Source organism: Protopterus annectens, chromosome 8.part1, assembly GCF_019279795.1.
Source record: "Protopterus annectens isolate FY-2018-M chromosome 8.part1, PAN1.0, whole genome shotgun sequence".
NCBI classification, from domain to species: Eukaryota; Metazoa; Chordata; order Ceratodontiformes; family Protopteridae; genus Protopterus; species Protopterus annectens.
The window spans coordinates 420,114,022-420,131,654 of record NC_056742.1 but is presented as its reverse complement, the minus strand read 5'-3'; the positions used below and the strand labels follow the sequence as shown (position 1 = coordinate 420,131,654).

General features: G+C 40.1%; 1 protein-coding gene across 1 annotated transcript in view; it reads right to left on the bottom strand.

Annotated features, from left to right (window-relative positions):
- Positions 1–17,633, bottom strand: part of CYLD (CYLD lysine 63 deubiquitinase) — a 1,495,154-nt gene that overhangs the window by 825,726 nt on the left and 651,795 nt on the right. Inside the window, exon 11 of the mRNA XM_044081615.1 lies at positions 12,090–12,270. Coding sequence (XP_043937550.1) covers positions 12,090–12,270 — 181 coding nt within the window. The remainder of the gene's footprint in view (positions 1–12,089; positions 12,271–17,633) is intronic.

The following is a 17,633-nucleotide window of genomic DNA, read 5'->3' as shown; positions in this document are numbered from 1 at the left end:
GAGGAAGAAAAGGGAGGAATACCTTAACAGAGGAAGGCCAAGGAAAAGAGGAAAAATAAAGCAGTACTGAGGAATAAGAAAATGATATTAAGGCCAGTGATGAGGACTTTGGAGTTGTGAAAATGGTAGCTTTACTCTGAAAAGATATTGGCAGGACAGAACCTAATTTATTTACAAACTACTACTACAAAGGTAAGAATACTTTGGTCAGCTGTATTCAAGGGTGCTGTGTGTGAAATTCTGCGGGTTTTACATTAGGTGTAGAAGTTTTATTTGACAGGAAATGAGGAGTAGGTGATATTCCCTTGATGAGGATGCTAGTTGTGAACAGGCATGCAGAAAAGTACTGCAGTAAGAAAAAATTACAACTCTATTTGTGTCAACAAATACTGTATTTAGTTCACTGAAAACTCTCTCACTAAGGTGTTTTGATGTAGTTCTACACAAAGAAGGGTATTTTTATCATCTGCTTGCACCGTGTGCATTAGGAATGCAAATAAAGGGCAGCTCCACCTTAATGTTAGTAGTTCTCATACCAAAATACCTACTTATCCTTGTAATCCAGTCATAGCAGTGTCATATATAAAGACTGCTTCAGATTTAGTCATATCATTGGCAGTCAGATCACTGCAGACCAAACTCCCGCCTTAGTGAACTGCCGGCACATCAAGCAAAGCAGTGACTGAAACTACTGCATGATGAGCTGTGCCATCACAGGTAACTTAATCAGCTATGTGGATCTCAATCAAGTGAACACTGAATAAGTACTGAGGAAACCAACAGGAACTGTCTTGCACTATAGATTCAAAGGTTTATTGGAGGTTACTAGGTTAATGGCCCTAGGGCCGTTATAAGCCTAGCCAAGTTAAACCCTTTTTCCCTTAAGGGTCTACACATATAGGTTCATAGGTTCATAGGTTCATACTAGGCTATCTGCCCGAGGGCATTTACAAGCCTAGCCCATCGTTTTGTGGCTTACGCCACCCCTTTAGTATGGGGAACTATACCCATTATTTTGCTGTGCCTCTGTCGAGCAGTGACACTGAGGTAATCCCTGGGGTATATCTGCGATCTCCCATCCATTGGTCAAGCAAATCTAAATCAGCACTGACTGCCTCTATCCAAGAAGGACACAGATGAAACCACTGGGGTGAATTTGCGGTTTCCCATCCCGTCGTCCAAGTTGCACTTAAACAGAATTAATGAGGGGCTCTGTTTAACCTGTATTGGAAGTTTATTCCAGAGGAGTGGTAGCCTCTGGGAAACAGTCTCTCCAGAAAGGCCTTTTGATGTCAAAGGCTAGGTTAAGGTTCCTAGAGCGAGTGAATTGTGTACCATTTGCCTTATGAATGTGCAGCATTTCCATTAAGGCAGGATCAAAGGTTGTTCTGTATGCAAGACACAGGTCAACTCTGAGTAGCCTATATGATAAACTATACATACCAAAGGGAGCATTCTACTCTATTACTGACCTGATGAGGGAAGAGTACAAGGGGGTTACAACCACTTTTGTTCTGGAAGCTACATGCTTCCTTATGAGGTGAGCAATGTAGAAGACCTTTCTTACCACCATGGAGATATGTTGATCAAAAGTAAGGTTGCTGTCAACCTGTGTGCCCAAGTCTCTTGCCACTGATTTAGAGCTTATGGTGTTGTTATTAATATGATAATCTGCATGGACATCATCTTTGCCAAAGGGGACAATAATCATTTTATATATATATATATATATATATATATATATATATATATATATATATATATATATATATATATACACACACACACACACACACATATATACTGTAAACCACTTTGTCACATTCACTCAGCACCTTCTCTCCTTATGTCAGTTGTCTGTCAAGTATCTCCAAATGTTTAACTTCTCATCTTGTGAACAAATAAAATTTTTACAAGGCAGTTGTGCGCCTAAGCACCCACCACATCCTCCATATCTATCAACCCCTTACAGCAAGAAATCTGGACAAAGCCACAACTAATGGGGGACTACAGCCCAAAAATACAGACACTTTTTAAATATTACTCTTATAAACTTCAAATGTTGATAGAACAGGTTTTGCATTAGCATAAATTTTCTGAAGGGTATGAAGTCTGAATCTCAAATGTCTGTCATTATTTTCTTACTTCAACACTCAATGATTTGCCAATGACTTGCTAGAAATCCACAACTTTGTAAAAAACAGACCAAAACACATGAGCCAAAAATCTGGACAGTCTGTGAAAATCTTTATAGTTGAGAGATATGTCATCCTCCCAATTAAATACCAACTCCAGCATCAAACAACTACAGGGCAGTATGAATCCACGCATACTGCAGGACAAAGACAAACAAAGCTATGACAAGGTCCCAAGAAAGTGGATTTCAGCAGTCCTACACTAGTTCAAAGTCATGGAACCTTTGGTAGAATTAGTGCAGGCTACGTACAAGGACCAAGTGACACAAACAGGAGCAGAGTTCAGATTCACAGAGGGGTTCCCAGTGAGGGTAGATATGTATCAAAAGTTCAGCTCTGAGCCCACTACTAGTGACTGACTAAAGGTTGGAGGGCATATAACAAAGTTGCTGTATACAGATAATATGACATTACAAGCAGACTCTGAACAAGAACTTGTGCAAAATGCAGGCAAATGGAATACAAAACTGGAGGCACACAGGATAAAACTTAGTACAGGCATGACAGTTGTCAGAGCAGCAAATTAGAAATATCAGAAGAAGCTGAAATTTGAGATAGAAGAGAAAATACTGAAACAAGTTAACATCTTCATGTAAAAGGGAAGGGTGGTTGAGGAGAACAGAAGTCTAAATGAGGAGGTCAAAGCTAGACTCGGAGGTACTGCAACCAACTGGCACAGAGTGTCAGGGGTAGTGTGTGACAGAAGAATGCCAAAGAAGCTGAAAAGCGATCAAGCAAAGCAGTGACTGAAACATCCTAAACCCTATACAGTATTCCAGTGCCAGTTTCCAATATTTCCTGGAGGATTTAGCCACTTTTTGTGCTTATATCAGAAGACATCGGAAAATGAAGAAGCCACTCCCACCACCTCTAATTTTTCTACCCTTTAAGCTATAGTGACACTTTCTTAATATTTTTTTTTGTCTCTTGTACCTGGTAGATCTGCTGAAGTCCTACCATACTTTTCACCATCAGGTGCCACGAGACAGCCTGTGACAAAGGAGACAGTTTGGGTGTGCACTGGCCTGAGAAATTTGGTTGCCACAAGGTACTTGTTAGTTTTAGAATCTGTCTGAATGAAACTGTGAGGCTTAAACAGAAGGAGGCCCAATTTAAGTTGACACCTTTGACATGTAAGGAGATAAACAGCTAGAATGTATTGAATTCCCAACAAATTTGATAGACGAGATGCCATTATAATTAGAATTAACACCAACACTAACAGAAAGCAACTTTTTCTGCAGAAAGTACAATAGACCGCTTGTGAACTGAAAATACCAATCAGTTCAACTGGTGGGAAAGAAATGGAGGCTTCCAGAATGGGGAAGTGAAGTACCTAGCAGGAGGGAATGGAAGGGCCTAAGGGTAGGATACTGCAGCCTGGAAGAATTTTCATTAACTGAGATGAACTAGGCAATGGGCAAAAGTCTTGTTTGCCCTGCAGACAAAGTTACACCAGGAGTTAATGAAAAGAGCCTTATATGCTCCAAAACAGCCAATAAATGTATGGCTTATCTTGCTAAAGATTGTTTTCTTTAACATGGCATAATGTTCACAGTTCTCAGTAAGATCATTCTCCCCAAAACAAAACCACAACTTAAAGTAATAGTCTTCTGTGAGTCTCTGAAGCCTGCAAAAACATTTGCTGGCAAGTTTCTTTGGGAACATTATAGAAAAAGACAACATAAAACAGCATGTCTGTCTGTCTGGCTATCTATCCATCCATCCATTTTTAAAACTGCATGTCATAATGTGGGCTAAAGCAGTAGCAAGCTGAGGTGGGTAGAAAAAACTTTTTTAACCTCAGTGACAAGACTCCTAAAAAAGGACACTAGATCAAAGGAAGCCATGTAGTATTTATTCAATGAAACACATACAAGCATTCACATCTCCTATGCTTTATCAAGTGTATAACATAACATAAAAGAAAATAAATCTGGATCACTCTATATCAAAGAATAGAGAGTCACATGACATTAAACACCCAATCATACCTAACATTCAATTAAAATCCTTAAAAGCAATGCCCAGTAGTTAAAAACTATTTGTCTTTACTCTTCCCTCATCGGGCACATAACAAAGTATAATGGCCCTCTTTGGTATGGATTTGCCTAAGCATCATAAAAATAATCAGAAGCATGTCTTCCTTATGCTATCCAGACTGCCTGATAGTGCTATCTCGCTCTCTCTTTTTCTGTTTCCTATAGACGCGGGTCTACGTTATGTTATCAAAAAGGCTTCCCATTGTACGCCTTTTCATCGACCTGTAAAAAGCGAACTGCCAAATAAGCAAACGGCCACATCAGTGATTTTTTTCCAAGGGAAAAAAAATTGTTTACCCTACGAAAAACAACACATCACTTCTAACATTACATTTCCCAGGGAAAAAACTCGCTGATGTAGCCATTTGCTGAAATGGCAGTTCACTTTTTAAGGGTTGATGAAAATGTGTTCGATGGAAAGACTTTTTGATAACATAATATAGACCCTATAGACCTCTTAACAGATGACCTCTGTCTAGCCTAAAGAGCCTTTAAGGATCCAGTCTTATGCAACCTCCTGCATATCCACGGAACTACCAACCCCCTTAACATCTAATCAAGAGGTCTTAACATCCACCAAAACAAAAGTCCTAAGGAATCCCAATTTTAAGTAATAGACTTTCTTTAGATGTAAACAAAGTAGCTACCTGTCCCTCTAAGTGTAACCTGGGTGAATGGATGGGCAATCATAAATACATCCTGGGTCTGGCCCCTCAATCCCTCACTGAACAAGGATTAAAACTAGGGAAAAATAAGTCATATCAATCAGTATCTACAATTTGTGATATTGTGGCTAGGTTACGAATGTTACTCTGCAGTTAAAGCCTAGTATTATCCTATAAATCTATGAAAAGGCTATGAAACAGTAGCTACCAATAAACTGAGAAACCAAAAGCTTGCAAGGACATGTAAATCATACCTTGAAACAGTGCCTGCATCCCTAACCAAAAACAGAAAGACAGCCACTGCTTGTGTATCTCTCTAGCATTGCACTGACAGGAAAGTGAAAAAAACAAATGGCTACAGTAACATATTTCAATGTGATGTTGTCCTACAGCTATGCAGCATGCCTCATCAAGCTCACCCTCAAAAGACAGCCACCTTCTGTGTAGTATGCTAGTGACAGGCTGGGACAAAAGTGAAAAAAAAGCATACTTTAACCTGTTGCAGTCAAATGTATATACATGGCATGCCTCTTTACTCCTATCTCCAAAGGACAGGCATCTGCATACACATTTGATGTTCAGTTGTGAGAAAAGTAGAGTCTCAAAATAATATTTCCACATTGTTGCTCCTAGACAGTAAAAGCTATAGTGATCCTCTATGCACACCTCTGAGTTCTGACTTTCAGGAAAGTAAAAGAAATAATGATCACACATTCCCAGCTACCATTCAAGCTATAGTGACTTTCTCTACACACTTCTGAGGTTTGTATGTGATGAAAACTGAAGAAATCACGATCACACTTTCGTATTCCAAGTACAAGCTAAAAAGATACTTGGTGCACTCCTCTGAATAGTGCAACTTTTAGACTATGTGGGGACTGGGGTAGTGGACCTTATTAAACCTGTGTCAAAAATCCACCTTTACAGCCTGGGATTTGAGTTACACGATGCTCCAACAAGCTAGAGGATCTAGATGCTCTAAGATGTATTTTACGCCTAATTTTTGAAAGATAATAAGGTGGCAACTTTTTTTCAGCTATCTAAAAGATTTCTGTATGTATGTGCCTGCCAATATTTCATTTGTCCAATAGTACGAAGTGGGTGATTATTTAACAAATATGTGTGTGTGTTTTTATATATATATATATATATATATATATATATATATATATATATATATATATATATAAATAAATATATATATATACATATATATGTATGTATAAATTTATGTATATTTACATGTACATTTATATATATATATATATATATATATATATATATCTACACACACACACACACACACACACACACACACACACACACACACACACACACACACACACACACACACACACACACACACACACACACATAGGTTTATACTAGGCTATCTGCCCTAAGGCATTTATAAGCCTAGCCCAGAGTTTTGTGGCTTACGCCACCCCTTATGTTAAAAAATACTGTGCCCATTAGTTTGTTGTGCCTCTGTCCAGCAGTGACACAGAGATGATTCCCAGGGTAAACCTATGATCTCCCATACACCGGTCAAGATTTCTCTTGAACAGAGCCAGCTTGTACATGCCACATGCTTATCTACTAGCAAACTTCAGGAATGCCAATTCACTTTTGTCAGTATTTGGGGTGTTGCAGGAAACCACAGCATCTGGATAAAACACACATAGAGACTGCAGGGGCATGCAGACTTCATAAAGAATGAGCCTCAGCCATGAACTCATCCAGAGAGCCAAGTATTGTCTGATGGCAATGCTAGTTACTGTGCCAATGAACAGTTTTCACACATATTCTACCCATTCCAACAAAAACAGCCACTTACTAGGTACAGTGCTGATATCAGACTCTGATGGAAACTAAAGGAAAACATGGCCAGCTTGCTACTCTAATACACTGCTGCGTCCACCAAACACACATACATAAATGTATGCCATAGCAGTGACTATAGTTTCACTATGAAAAATCAAACAACAAAAAACTGAGCATCGGAAATGCTGAAAACTACTGCTGTGATACAGAAGGGCAAAACACGTTAAGTGCAGGCGATTTTTTATTATTTTTTTTTGCAAAAGGGAAGGCTCCCCTACCCCCATGAAGGTGGGGGACAAGCAACCCCCAAACACAACCTCTTACATACCAACTTCACAGTTGCACAAACTCAGAGAGGAGAAATCCTCCCCCAACCAAAAAAAAAAAAAAAAAAGGGAATCATTGCTGGTACACAAAACAAAATCACACCAGAACAGATTTCCTATGAATAACAGCAATTGGTGTCGTGTTCCTCCATATCTTGTGTTACAGACAACTGACACTTAAGGTATTTAACTTCAGAGATACCAATATTAGCTTTTAAGCAAATACAGTACATTGTGTGACACTATTCCTGCCATACCAGATCAATGACTGGTTGACAGTAATCAAGTAAGGGTAAGTCACTTTTATCTACAGAAGGCCTCCATGCCCATCGATTACAGTCATTTTATTGACTGTGTAAAGCTTAGCTGTACAATTGTGATAAAAAAGTGTCTACTGCAAAGTATTCCAACTTGTTTTAGACAAATACCTTCCAGTCTTGTAAAACTATTTTAATGACTGTTTAACTTGAGCATAGCAGCAGTTTTGGCAACTTTCACCCATATACAGTCCACAAACCTAGCAGTTGTAGCTAAATTGTTGACTGCATACAATTCAGACATTCACTTGTTGCAAAAACAAAAGTTATATACTTATAACAATGCGTCTGTGTTGTCTGTTTTCATTCTTCCTTAACCACTGGGTTTTCAGATCCAATCTCGGATACTTCAACATAGCTCTCAACCGTCCATCTCCAAAATGAGGAACACTACCTTTCATAACGTGGAACAAATGGGCAAAATGTGGAGCACTCACTAACAACTTCATCTAGGAAGTTCATAGAATGGCTGAAAGGTGATATTTTTAATTATATAATAGTTCTTTTAATGAATGTGTATGATTCAGTTCTATTTACCATGGATATCAGTTAAAAAATTCCCAACACCGAAAGTGTGACAGATCCTTTCAATGTGGAACTTCAAGGAACATGAATGTTTCTTACAATGAGGTACACTTGAGAGGTACTGGATTTGTAGCTCAAGCTCCTCCCCTTACCCACTACCCTCGTCTAAGCGCCAGATTACCTCAGATCAAGTTTGCCACTATATCAACATAAATAAGGAAACAATTCTGTAAATGTCTAGAAGCATGATAGTAAAAGTATCTGGAGCTGAGAAGGAATAGGACAAAAGTGTATACCTCCAGGTCATACCAGCAGATCATATGATCATCTTCTTCCAATGGAAGGAGGGAGGGTAGGTTGAGGAAAGACAACACAGATGCATCGTTATGGTAACTTTTATATCTGATGTTGTATTTTACATCCATTCCTCAACCACTTGTATAGAGTCCCAACTAGTAAAAACCCAGGGTGGTTTCATGAAAGGACATTCCAGAGCATGGCAAAACTGAAAGCTGTCCTATTCCTAAAAAAGGATAACCAATTTGCAATCTGTTATGAAGGTACAAGCATCAAACCATGTAGAAACAGTACAAATGTCATATACAGATGTCCTGATAGAAAAGCAGAGGAAGTAGAGACTGATCCAGTAGAATGAGAATGTGGCAGTCTTGGTAAAGTCAAACCTTTCTGCTTATAAACATAAGAAATACATTCAGTGGCCACCGTACTAATGCAACTTTAAAGACAGATTTTTCCCAATTTAGCTTTTGAAAATTAAATAAACAATTGCTCAGATTTCCTGAAAGATTTTTTTTTCTATGGAAATAACATCTCAGTTGTCTGTGTACAAACAAATGACGCATATATGGGCTAGTTAAGGGTGAATTCAGAAGCTACTTTCACCAGAAGAGGGCTGGTGCTAAGAGAAACAGTGTCTTTACAAAAAATTTAAGTGGCTGCCAAGACAAAGCATGATGGTCTGATACTTGTCTAGCACATGTATCAGCAACTAGAAAAATGGTTTTCTAGGACAAAAATTTTAAATCAGCTTTTGCTGTGAGTTCAAGTAGTAACTGAGTTTAGGCCTGGAGAAGAGTTAATCAAGTCCCACGGGGAGGTACCTTTAAGAAAAGCTTTGCATAACCTAAGAAAAGCCAATGACAAATGATCTTGACCTACATGAAAACTGGAGATTGCAGCCAGCTGAACCTTGATTGTAGAGTAACTTGCTCCATTATGGATAATGGAGGCCAGAAATTCTAAAATCACAGGAATGCGTGTTGAAAAGGGTCAATGTGTCTCTTGTTGGTGTAGATAGATAATCATTTCCATTTGGTTTTGGGCATCCTCTTACTAGAGTTTTTTTTTTTGAGAAGATGTAAGGATATGTGATACCAGGGAAGAAAACTTGGGCTGTCTAGCCATCACAGGAAGTGGAGAAACTATGTGGCCAGCTTAACGTCTTACACGTCCAGGTGAGACAGCCCAGAGGGATGAGACAGAAGATCCAGAGAGGGATTCTTTAATGAAAAGCTTTACATTTTTGATAATTTCATCGAATGGTAACAGAGCAGAAATCTGAGTATTTGAATTTTTCTCTTGAAGTGGGAATGTTGCCTCATTGGGAAAGCTGCTAACATTTCTTCTTTTAAACATCTGTTCATCTTTTTTAGCTTTTCTTTGTTCCACATTGACTTCCATTCATCTTCATCTCATTTTGTTCACATCCTTCCCCTTGTTCTCGAATTTCTTCAAGCAAACACAAGCATTCTCTTTGGAAACTGACATCTTCACTAGTTTTTAGCAAACTCTCCCTAAAAAGGAGAGTTTGCAGTTTTTGTGTTCCAGTGGTTATCATTTCCTGTCTGGATTTCCACTGGATGAACTTTCGTACTGGTGGTTTGTTCCTGTTATTGTACTCATCTCTAGGATGCTGACGTAAAAGTTGGCCTGTACGGTGAACCAAACGCCTTGGATTGTCTGTCTCAGGTAATGCCCCCCCCCCTAACTGGGAAACATCCGTGGTCACCCGTGGCAATGGCAGAACAAAGGGGAGTCCCTGGAAAATATCTGGCGCATGAATCCACCAAGATACATGTTGTTTTTAGATCTTTGTGATTCGAATGGGAGATGTCATTTCATATACCATTGTACTGCTAGTGTCCATTGTAGAACTTTCATGTAGTATCTTGCTAAAGGCAGAAGGGTTATGGAGGCCACCATTGAACCAAGTAACTGAAGAACAAGCCTAGCTTGTGATGACTGAAGAGACAGTAGATTTGTTGCCTGATGCTGTAATTTGGATGATCTGGATTCAGGGAGCTGAGCCACTTGAGAAACTGTATCCAGATGAACCTTATGAACTCCAGGATCTGAAAGGGAAGGATATGAGATTTGTTGTAGTTGACTTGTGATGCCCAGGTGAAGATATAAATGGAGCAGGTAGTCCGTGTCTTGTTAGTAGATGTTTGGTGGGAGCCGTGAGAAGCCAGTTGTCAAGATATGGAAAAACTTGAAATCCCAGCAATCTCAGGCAAGCTGCAACCAAAGATTCAAAGAAACTTTATTGTCATTTAGGACCACACTAGTTCAGCCTAAACGAAATTACACATGTCAGCTCATAAGAGAAATGCAGTGCAAATAACATAGATACAGCTGTATCAGAGAGAATAACATAAGAAAGAAAATAACATGTATGATATGCAAGAGGTAGCTCACGTTATATAAACACACAATACCCGTTATCCAATGATAAATATTAAATAAATACCCACCAGCAAACCCCTTCACCATTAAGATAGAGAATAAATAGAGACTAGTGAATAGCAGCTGTTTAGTTACTGTATTGCACTTGTTAACCTTAGACGTGACTCATTATAGTCATCATATTGCATAATAGTAATACTGGCGGTAATTGCTCAGAGCAGCAGGATTAATTGAAAAAAAGAGGCTTCAATGTGTCCCGTATTATGGTTGGTGTCAGAGTTAAGTCTCACAGCTGCAGTATACAAACTATTCCTGAATCTGGTAGTCCTACAGCGGAAGCTGCGGTACCTCCTTCCAGATGTAAGTTGTGAGAACCAGCTGTGGGCCTAATGGGTCGAATCAGCTAGTGTTTTATATGTCCTCTTTCTTGCTCTTGTAAAGAAAAGCTCCTGAATAGAAGGGAGGTTTGTGCCCAAGATTTTCTCAGCCACCCTCTGTAATTTCTTCTTCTTCTCAGCAACTGTGCAGTTGCCGAACCATGCTATGAAGTTGCTAGTGAGGATGCTCTCGATAGCTCCCCTGTAAAAAGTGATAAGAGCAGACAGTGGGAGGTGAAGCTTCTGTTGAGACTTGTTGACTATAAGGTTGGTATTAACAGTCTAGGAGAGGTCATCTCAGATGTGAAGGCCCAGGAACTTGGTTGTTTTGACTTTCTGTACTACCTCCCCTTTGATAGTGAGTGGTTGATGAACTGTTGCCTTTCTCCTGAAGTCTACAATCATTTCTTTGGTCAAACTAACATTAAGGTCCAGATTGCTCCTGTCACACTAGGCAATCAAAGTGTTCACCTCATCCCTGTAGGTATGTTCATCCCCACCAATAATGAAACCCCATGACTGTGGTATCATCAGCGAATTTTATAATACAATTTGAATTATGTTTTGTAGTACAGTCATGGGTGAGGATGGTGAAGAGCAAGGGGCTGAGCACACAACCTTGGGGAATACCAGTAATCAGGACTAAGCATTGACAGGTGCTTCCAGTCAATGTCCACTGTGGTCTACCAGTCAGAAAGTGAAGAGTCCAGTCACATAGGTGCTTGTTTATCCAGAGTTTCACAAGCTTATCCACTGGCTGCATCAGTATCACTGTTGAAGCAGAACTGAAGTAGATGTACAGTAGCCTTATGCAGTTGTTACTCCCTTGTAGGTGTTTTAGTGCAAGGTGTAGTGTGACAGAAATCGCATACGGAGTCAATCCATTTGCCTGGTACGCAAACTGGAGCAGATCGAAGGACTTAGGCAGACTAACAGATAGATGTTTCTTCACAATCCTCTCAAAGCATTTCATGACATTTGAGGTTAAGGTGACTGGTCTGAAGTCACTGAGGCAGGCTGGGTTTCTTCGGAAGTGGGACAATACTTGTTTCTTTGAAATTCGAAGGAACTTTCTCCATAGCAAGGAATGTGATGAAGATGTCTGTCATTACCAAACATAACTGATCAGCACACCCCTTCAGCACCTTGCCAAGTACATTAACTGGTCCAGCAACCTTCCTAGGATTCACCTTCTTAAGCTGAAGTCTCACCTCCTCAGAGGCTAAGGTGAGCACTTTCTCCTCTTTGTCAGTGTTTGTTTTAGAAGGTACGATGGTGGTGTTCTCCTCAAATCTGTCAAAGAAAGAGTTCAATTCATTTAGGATACCAAGCTGTCATCACATCGGAATGTTTTGGTCTTACGGTCCATGAACTGCTATATCCCCTGTCACAGACTTCTCATGTCTTGGAAACAGATCTGAACTTTCCTCCCATACACCCTCTTTGCCACTTTGATGCCCTTTTTCAGATTTGACCTGGCCGCCTTTAACATTTTTTTGTCATTTGCCTTGAAGGCTGTGTTTCTTTCCGTCAGTAGCTCGTACACATTCCTGGTGAGTCATGGCTTCTGATTGGCTCTTATAGTGTTGGTTTCCGTGGTGATTATATCCTCCAAGCATTTATTTATGTAGGCAAGAACAGAATCAGTATAGGTGTCCATGTCTAACGGGAGGTTGTGTGTAGCCACTTCTTTGAAGACCTCCCAGCAGGTGGTATTGAAACAGTCCTGAAGGCAATCCATGGAACTCTCCTGCCACACACTGATCTGTTCAGTTGTCGTCTTTTCTCTGATCAAAGACATCTTCTTATAGGTAGGCAGAAGCAGGATGGCAGTGTGATCAGAGCTACCTATGTTGGGGTGCTTCAAAGCTTTAAAGGCTCCTTTAACATTGCTGTAAGCTTTGCCTAAGGTATTCTCCCCTCTGATGGGGAAATCCACATAATGATAAAAATGGAGTAGCACCTTCTTAAGCTCAGCTCTGTTGAAATCACCTGCTATCACATGTGCAAATTCTGCATTTCTGCTTTGTAGCTCACAGATAATATTATGGAGTTGATTTTGAACTTCAGTGGTGTTAGCACTGGGGGGGGGGGCACACTGCTATGACACATACCCCACTGATTATCCTTGGAACATAGAAAGATCTGCAATTTAGTGTCAATATTTCCACATCTTCGGTGCAGTATAGGTTACAGTCTTTACACCATCGGTTATTAACACTTAACATTAACCACTGATTAATTAACAGTAACCACTGCCATACATTTGGTGTACACAGAGGGGGCTGTGGTGAGACCAAAGGGCAGAGCTCTGAGCTGAAAGTGATGGGCTGCCAAGCTGGAAGTGAAGGTATCTCTTGGTTTGTCTGTCTGTTTTTATGTGATGGTATACATCTTAAGATCTACTGAACACATGGAATCATCCTTCAGCAAAAGAGGAAGAATGGACTGAACTGTGACCATTCAGAACTTCAAGTTTTTTGACAAACTGGTTCAAGCATCTTAGGTACAATGTTGGTCTGAGGTGTCTCATCTTCTTTGGTACCAAACAGAATCTCAAATAAGTTCCGAATCCTTGCTGGTCTGGTGGGACCTCTTGGATGACTGTCTTAGCAGCTTTTCCATCTCTGAGGCTGCTTCCTTCCTCTGATGGGATGGTATGTCAGAATTTTTTCTTGGATGAATGGGGGGTGGGAATGCAATAACCTCTGGAAATTATTCTCTGCAACCAGATGACTTTGATGATGGACATCCAGGTTTCTGAAGACAGAGATAAGCACCCCCCTGACTGCCTCCATAGTGCAGCAGTCAGGCAACCATTTAGGGGTGCTGGACAGGTTCTTGAAAAAGGGACCTCTGAAGCTTTGGTTTTGCTGGGTCCCTCTGCCACGTGGGTGATTTCTACCACTAAAGTTCTCCTTCTGCCGCGGTGGGGGAGGGGGGTCCATCTCCATAGGAGTCCTGAGAAAACCCTTGCAATTTCCGGAACCATATTTTTCTACTCCCTTTCTGGTTACTTGAAAAGCTATTCTTAGGGGTAGAAAAACACATCCCTACAGCAGATATGGTTTTCCCATCTTGTTCATTCTTGGTGAGAGTCTTTTTAACTTTAGATCCAAATAATGTAACCCATCAAAGGGTGTACTGATGAAAGATGTCTCATAGGACTCTACAATGCGAAAAAGGTGGATCCAGGCATGTCTTCCAATTGTTATGCCCGATTCTGATGCTTGAAAAATGCCTTCCATAGCATAGGAAATTAACCACATGGAGATGTTTGAAAAGGACTGAAGGGTGGTCAGTTGCAAAGAAACAGTCTTTTTATCTTCTGCCGACATGGACCTGAGAGGGATTTGGTAAGTTCCTTGGTCAAATCAGTGTGGAACCTTGTAAAATGTGCTAGATAACTCAGAGATCATAAGGCAAAGGTCACTGAAGCAAATATTTGCTACCCAAATCTGTCCAGGGCCCTGGACACTTTGTTAGAAAATTAGACAATGAGCCTTTCCTCAGCAAGTTCCTTTTTGTGGCAATCACCATGGTATCAACTGGGCAACCCCTGCTTCAATGGGTATAGTCCTTGGGTGCAATTAGGAACTTGTCTAGCTTACGAGGAATGGGTTCTGTCATATCCAGATTCTTCCTAGCCTAAAGGGAAATTAGGCCCAGTAGCACCTCCTGCACTTACGTCTCTAAGGGATTTTCTCATGGGGGTGATCCAAGGAGGACCCAGAAGCACATGGGGAGTCCTGAAAAAGCTAGAATGAACCGGCTGTCCCAATAGACCCAGGGCATACAGCTGAGGAGGGGGAGGACCCGAGGGGGAACAAGGATGTCCTATCTTCAGTCATAAGGAGAGCTCTCTCCACTGTCTTGAAGGCAGAAACTGATAAGCCCAAAACTGCCACAATAGGAACCAAAGCCACCTGCCTAAAAAAATCCAGAACTTCCCCATGACTGTTTCGATCCAGAAGATGGAGCTGAACTATCTAGCATGAACGCCCTGAGGGGAAGGAATGGCTTTGACTACCTAAGAGTTGACCCTTACCACCAGACTCTGCACTGAAGCTATAGCTGTGAGATCCTTCTGGTTCCCATAAGACTGGAGACATTTGGATCAGAGAAGGCAGTGGAGTCAGCAAGGGCCAAGCTTTCGCATCTGACCCAGACAATTTCAGAAATATTGGATTCAGAACCTCTGAAGGAGAAGTATGGATCAAGGTAGGAGTCACTAAATGTGTTTGGACTAGTTCATAGCTCATGGGTCCCATGAGATGGAGATGGAAGTACTCCCTACTAAATTTGGGTCCTATTAAATTTTTTCATGAAGTACTCCCTACTAAATTCGGGTCCTATTAAATTTTTTCATGATCCTATTCACATCTGCTTCAGACAGGTTCCTGGCAGACCTGAAGGATACAGGGAGTTTCTTGTAGAAAAGTAGAATGTAGCCTCAATGAAATCTGGGTAGAACCAATGAGGTCAATGGTATGAAGAGTTGTGCGTAGGTACACTGGATCTAAAGAGGCAGATGGATCTCAAGCCGTAAATACTTGAGAAAGAGGAGCCAAAGCTGGTTCACAGTGAAGAGAGTGGACAGGGGAGCACTTTCTCAACTCTTTATAAACTTTTGTTTGAAGATTTAAATTGTCCTCTATCTCCCACTAAGATTTTCCTGCAGGTTTATTGGAGAAGAGGGACGCTCCGGATACAGAGAGAGAAGAAGATAGCAATCCCTTGTGTATTAGCTTATTCCTGCATTCAATCAAGGCTCTGTTGTTGAAGCCAGAACAAATCTCACACTCAACCTCAAGATGAGTGGTAGCCAAGACAGTATACACATTCAGAGTGGGCATCAAATTTAGATTTTTGTGCCACATGAAGGACTTTTTTTTAATGCCCCTTGTCTGACATCATGCAGCAAGATAAAAGCCAGTCCTGAAAACAAAATCCAGATATACAGAAGGGACTACAGGCAATTTACCAGTAATGTTACAAATACACTCCCAATGAAATGGGAAAGAGAATACCAGCAATGGTATAAAGACTACTATAATCTAATAGAGAGAAAAGAGATAGAAAGAATGGAATGGTGGGAGGCTTAGAGGGAGACAACAACAACCCTAACAACTATCAGAAAACAATATACTTTTTTTTTTTTTTACAACAGGGAAGGTAGGAGGAAAGAAGAGATACAACTGCCTGAAGAAAAAGGGTAACAAAAAAGTCAGCTTATCTCCCAAAGACTTGAGCCATGAAAAAAGTCTGGTTGCTAAAACAGGCAAATGAGATCTAAGGCTTGGGAGAGGACTGTGGGTAAAGGGAGGAGCTTGAACTATGGCTCCAAATCTGAGAAGTGGCTGAAGTCCTTTCTGAGGTCGGATCAGAAACTCAATGTTTCAGGAACGGATGACAAAGGCAACATCATATCTATACTTCTACTACTGTTAGCACTACTAAGAAGAAGAGAAAGAAGAATAATAGTGGCCATAGTAATGTACTTCAAGTCTGTTTCGTACAAACACACAGTAGTTACAGTAAAATATATGAATTTACCTCAAACAGTAAACACACTAGTTCTGCAAAGCCAGAAAAATGACTGTTTAAACTGAACAAATGATAAAATTTCTGTTGCTTTCATTCACAGAGAGCTCCTTTTACCTAACAGTTATAGACAATTTGTTGTCTGTGTACATCCTAGGTAACTTACTCTGATAAAAATAAAGGCCACAGTAAGAAATTTGATTTTTTTTCCCACAAACAGCAACCAAGTATTCCAAACAACTTCATACAAATCACATTAGTTCTGTAAAGCTAGAATGATGTGCAAATGACAGCAAGATCTTCATCAAAAGACTGTTCTCATAGCCAGCAATTATAGCTACTTTTCCCATTTGCAGACTACAGCCAAATTTAAAAAAATGAATAAATTAAATACAAATAAGAGTCACAGTAAGGCATTTCAACCCTTACATTACACTATGCTAACAGAAACTTCTACTTCTCCTCCCCCTGGAGGCATATCACCCACTTCAAATGTTTCAATTTGTGGGCTTCCTTCTCCACTCTGCCCATAATCTAGACAACCAGCTGGGTAGATCATGGATACGTCAGAGAATTAAGCCTGCATACTGAACGTCAGGTATACAGCATCTTCCTCCCTCCCCTAATACCCTCCCAGAGTGCAACACAGTGGCTTTTCATTTACTTAGACATTTTTTTCTAAAGTAAAGAAAATACCACATTTCTTTACTTCAAAAATACAGCTAGTTCAAAAGCATGCCTTGTTCAACTATGCACAATGTCAGCTGTGAATTTCTCTCTATTTTTCAAGTGAAGTTAGAAAAAGATGATTATAAAAAGTTCTCTAACAAAAGTCTCATTTATATAGTGGTACTTTATATTACACTTTTTGTGCTGCAAAGCTTACCAACCAATGAACATATCTGAAGTCTGTTCCTGGAATGCAAAATTCAGTTTCAGTAATATGATGCCCATCTTCCCAGTACATCTAAAAACAAAAAAACTGTAGTGAAACTTTTATCCTACTGATTACAGCACACTTGCCATAGGGGATAGACAGAATCATCAAAGTCCTTTGATAAAGTCTTTAACTTGGCAAGCTCAGATTAACCCATTTACTCTAATAAACACTC